General features: G+C 51.5%; 1 protein-coding gene across 1 annotated transcript in view; it reads right to left on the reverse strand.

The window, feature by feature from the left end:
- Positions 1–4,421, reverse strand: part of BOC (BOC cell adhesion associated, oncogene regulated) — a 56,788-nt gene that overhangs the window by 2,691 nt on the left and 49,676 nt on the right. Inside the window, 5 exon segments of the mRNA XM_009329607.1 lie at positions 253–474; positions 1,148–1,270; positions 1,472–1,577; positions 2,702–2,883; positions 3,709–3,915. Of these exon segments, the coding sequence (XP_009327882.1) occupies positions 253–474; positions 1,148–1,270; positions 1,472–1,577; positions 2,702–2,883; positions 3,709–3,915 (840 nt within the window).

The following is a 4,421-nucleotide window of genomic DNA, read 5'->3' on the forward strand; positions in this document are numbered from 1 at the left end:
TACACGAAAGAAAAGGCAGTGCCCCTTTCCACCTGCTCTAGTCCCAGGGTTCCTTCTCAGCAAGGTAAGCAGGACAAGGGACAAATGGTGGCCTTTGTCTTTATTGGGTTACACAGGACATTTGGGATTTGCCTTCTGCCCACCCTCTCCCTCCTTCCCAGAATGTGCAGCCCTCACATTTTGGGTGTTTGACCCAACTACCCACAGGGCAGAGCGTATCTTGTACATCAGGCCTCAAGAAGGAACCCTTACTCTGCTTGGACCAGGCTCTCCAAAGGCAAAAGGGGATGAAGGCCACGATGAGGAGTACAATAGAGCCCAGCACGACGCCTACAATCAAGTATGGCAAGTCGCTGGAACGGGCCACCATGGCTCCTGTCCCCAGGCCACTGTGCCCACCGCTGAGTGGGGGATGCTGCTGGGGGGTCACTGTTGAGGGTGGAAGGCGACCTGGCAGACCAAGAGACTTCCGAGCTGCGAAGGGAAGAGAGAGAGCGTTAGGCACAGACACGGCAGGTGGAAGAGCAGCACACTCCAGGATGTCTACACTGCTGTGGAGTGGACAGACTTCTACAGTGGCTTTAAAGAAGTGCTCCTGGATGCCAGATGATTTCCTAGGCTGATGCATATTGCAGTACAGACAAGCCCTTTGTGCTTGGCTTACAGATCTGCCAGGCTCTTGAGCTGCTGAAGCAAAAGGGAAAAGGAAAATAGCTTCTCCAAAACATCCACTTGGACTTAACACAGTTCCTGTCATGACAGTGCAGCTGCTTGGAAGACAACATGGGACCTGCTCATAACCAAACACAGGAGTTCGGAACAGCAAGGTAAAGTTAGCCCTTCTGGTTCCAGTCACCATCTATGTGACACTTAGGAAAACAAAAGGTAACTACTACTCTGAAGGAAACGGTGATGGACTCTGCACAAGGGGTCTGTGACCCATACCGGTATGGGTATGTACACATACTGAGCAACAGCATCAACAAACCTACACCTCTCTTCTCCTCAGTGCTGCCTCCATCTCCGTGCCTGAGCTTGGGTGATGCACCGTCAGGCAGGGATGGTACCTGCCTTGCTGTGCTCTGACAGCTGCAGGCAGGGAAGGCTGCAGGCCGCACTCCCAGGGGCACCCTGCGAAGCTAGTTACCTTTGGTTTCACAGATCATCACGTTGCTGAACTCGCTTTCACCACCCTCGTTGAAGCACTGCATCTTAATGTCATATGAGGTCTCTGGCTGCAGGTGGCTGATGGAGTGCCAGTACCGATCTCCTGAGGAGGGAACACACACACGGTGCCGTTTAGCTTCCCTGGGGAACACGCAGACGGCCCAGCTCTGCAGCAGTGCTAGGTAAAGCAGGCCGGGACAGCAGCAGCCTTATGCCTTTTGGGCACAGGGCTCCTTCTGGCCAAGGAAGGTTCCTCCTTCCAGGAGGAACCAACAGCTGGGACCAGTCTCCCAATATCTCCTACCTTCCACCACGTCCTTCTTGTAGTCGCTGTCGTTGTCACTGTCAGTGGGGCGGTAGTAGATGTAAAAACCATGGATGGGAGTGTTGTTGTTGCTGGCTGGGATATACTGCAGAGAATGGGAGGGAGAGCAGAAATTAGCAGGTGTCTGTGCTCCATATTGTACTAGGTGAGGAGCAGTGGGGATAAATGGGATGGGACAGGAGGAAGACCCAGCAGGGGAATCTTCCTTGTGTTGCTGCTGGTTTGCACAGTAAGGGCTTCCTTCCAAGAGCTCAGTGCTGTTTTATACTCTTACACCTCGCTTCTCTCAGGTAACGGACAAGCCGTGAGTCTGGTCCTGCCACCCCAAGCATCCAGTACTCTGCTCCCTCCCAGCAGCCACAGCCAGTGCTTCAGAGAAAAAATTCCTCAGCAACGGTGACTCAGCTGGGCAAGGACAAGCACACCTTCACCTTGACTCCAGTAAGCTCATGGCTTCCAGACAAACTGCATCGTGCCACAAACCAGTGAACGCAGGACTCTCATGTTTCTGAAGACAGCTCTGTTCCTCCTCCATCCAGGGCAGTATTGTCCCAGCGCCATGTGTTCTTGCTGTCTTTCACCCAGTATTTTATCAGCTACTGTTTGTGTTTAAATGAACAGCAGTGCGCATCCTGCCCTGTAGCAATTTCTGGCTAGAAGAAGCTGGGGGAGAAGAGGGCAATGTGTCCCTCTGAGTAAGCTCTAAGCTGTTGGAAACACTTGGATCTGGGCTTGTGATCCAAAAGATCCTGCCCACTCCTAAAAATCCTCTGGGGTGGACTGCTGTAAATGATTATCAGCACTTAGGACTGCTACCCAGGAAGTGAGAGTGAAGGACGTATCTGCTGGAAACTACTGGGACAGACAGAGGTGCTAATGGATTCCAGGAATTTGGCCAGGAGAGCAAGCAGCCGCCCCATGCGTTGTTGAACTATGCTTGTTGAACAAAATGGTCAAGACCCTGAGGTTATCTGCTGAGATGCCTCCTGGATTCAGATGAAAAGGGTTTACTAGGCTTTCCGATTTCCCCCACTTCTATGTGGCCCAAGCCCGGTCCTCCTTCGCTGGAGGGAACTATTGGATCCCAGACCCATTTGTGCTGGTGACGGGCTCCAGTGTGGTAACCTGGAAGATGTGTAAACTGGGCAAGTAGCACCCACACACCTGCTTCCTGCACATTCAAGAGATCTCCGCCCCTACAAACCTTACCATCCACTTCAGCATGATGGTGGTCTCATTGATGGCATCTGTGAAGGTGATGTATGGCCCGGCCACAGGGCGCTCGTAGACTCGGTTGCTGTACCCAGACACCACATATGGCCGAGATGCTGCACTGGGCTCACTCTCTCCCAGGATGTTCAGTGCCCGGACACGGAATTTATAGGACATGCCTAGGGGAAAAATGGGAAATAAAAGAGTTGCAGAGGTTGGAGTCTTCCAAGACTTCTACTGTCAGCACAGGCCTGACTGTGGAGAGGGGCTACATCTTCTCCAGAAGGCAGAGAGCCTACAGAGAGGTTCTGATTGCAGTACAAACACTGAATGGCCAGATTTCAGCCATGTGCTAGATGGAGCCTGCTTTTATTTGCCTTCCCCAATTCCTGTCTGGATGGTCTAGAGGTCAGGTAGCAGTTCTGGAAGGTGTGTGGGTGGATTCAGAGATGCCTGAAAGGATGTCCTGACCCGAAAGCAGGTATGGAAAGGCATCCTTCCTCTACTCATGGAAATTAAGTACATAAACATCAGTTAAAAGCTCAAAGCCTAAATAATTTTTATCCAAACACGGTTTTACTGGTCTTTAAGTTGAGGTAGATATGTCACCCTTTTAAGCTGTCCAGCTCAGTGAATGCCATCTTTTCTCATGTGAAGTGCAATGGGAATTGTGTGCCCATCTGTCTTGCCTGTGGCTAAGGAAAGTTCTATCCTGTCTAGTAAATGGCAAAAACAAGTGCCTTTAGTAACTATATCCCGTAATACAGAAAAGCATGTGCAAGCCTCCCTGAGGGAGGTCAAATCTATGCTGGTCTTTGCAGCTGGAGAAATTGGAGAAGCATCTGCAACTTTTCCCCATGCATCTAAGGCTGGAGCTGGGGAGGCTTGGCTTTGCTCGCACATGCCGGGGCTAAGCATGACGTGACAGATGGCTAACTATCCTACAGGGACGGCACAGCTTTCCTACAGACCTCCAGGAAGCAGGGAGGAGAACACCTGCCTACCTTTCTCCAGGCCTGGGATTTCCACAGAGAGGCGAGAGGGAGGAATGTCACTGGTGGCCAGGACCCAGTCTCCCAGCTTCTTCAATTTCTTATATTCCACACGGAAAGACTGGATGGGGAACCCACCATTCCCACGGGGGATCCAGGTCACGTACACAGATGTCTCTGACGCCATGGAGATGGTTGGACGGTCCGGTGCCTCTGGAGCTGCAAGGGGCATAGAAAGGCATCAGGACATGAAACACATTCCTCTCGCCCTGTCTGGAGGATCCTGTAGCTCAGAGGTATGTGAGTGAAGGACTACCTGCATTGCACCCACCCACAGGCTCTTTAAGTCCTGAATGCTTTCTTCTTTCTGCCTCTTCATTAGAGCTGGCACCCCCAAATCCTCACTCCATTCAGTTTGCGCCCTGCAAACATCTTTTACTCCTGCTTGCACCTTGCTCCTTTTCCACGCCCAACTCAAGTAGGATGAGACAAGGTTTGAGGTGTGTACACCCATCACAGGAGGGAGAGCAGTGAGAGGTGTGGATGCAGGGCTGGAGATAGAGCAAAAGGCCTGGCTGATGTGGAAGCAGTGAGCAGGGGGAGACTGACACTGGGGACAGACAAGCGTAGGAGACAAAAACAGGAGAGGTTGAGAAGAACCAGCTGAGGAGGAAATAGGGAAAAGTTCTGAACTGTAGAAATGTAATTTAAAAGGAAAACAATCA

This window comes from Pygoscelis adeliae, unplaced genomic scaffold, assembly GCF_000699105.1.
Source record: "Pygoscelis adeliae isolate BGI_AS28 unplaced genomic scaffold, ASM69910v1 Scaffold120, whole genome shotgun sequence".
Lineage (NCBI taxonomy): Eukaryota > Metazoa > Chordata > Aves > Sphenisciformes > Spheniscidae > Pygoscelis > Pygoscelis adeliae.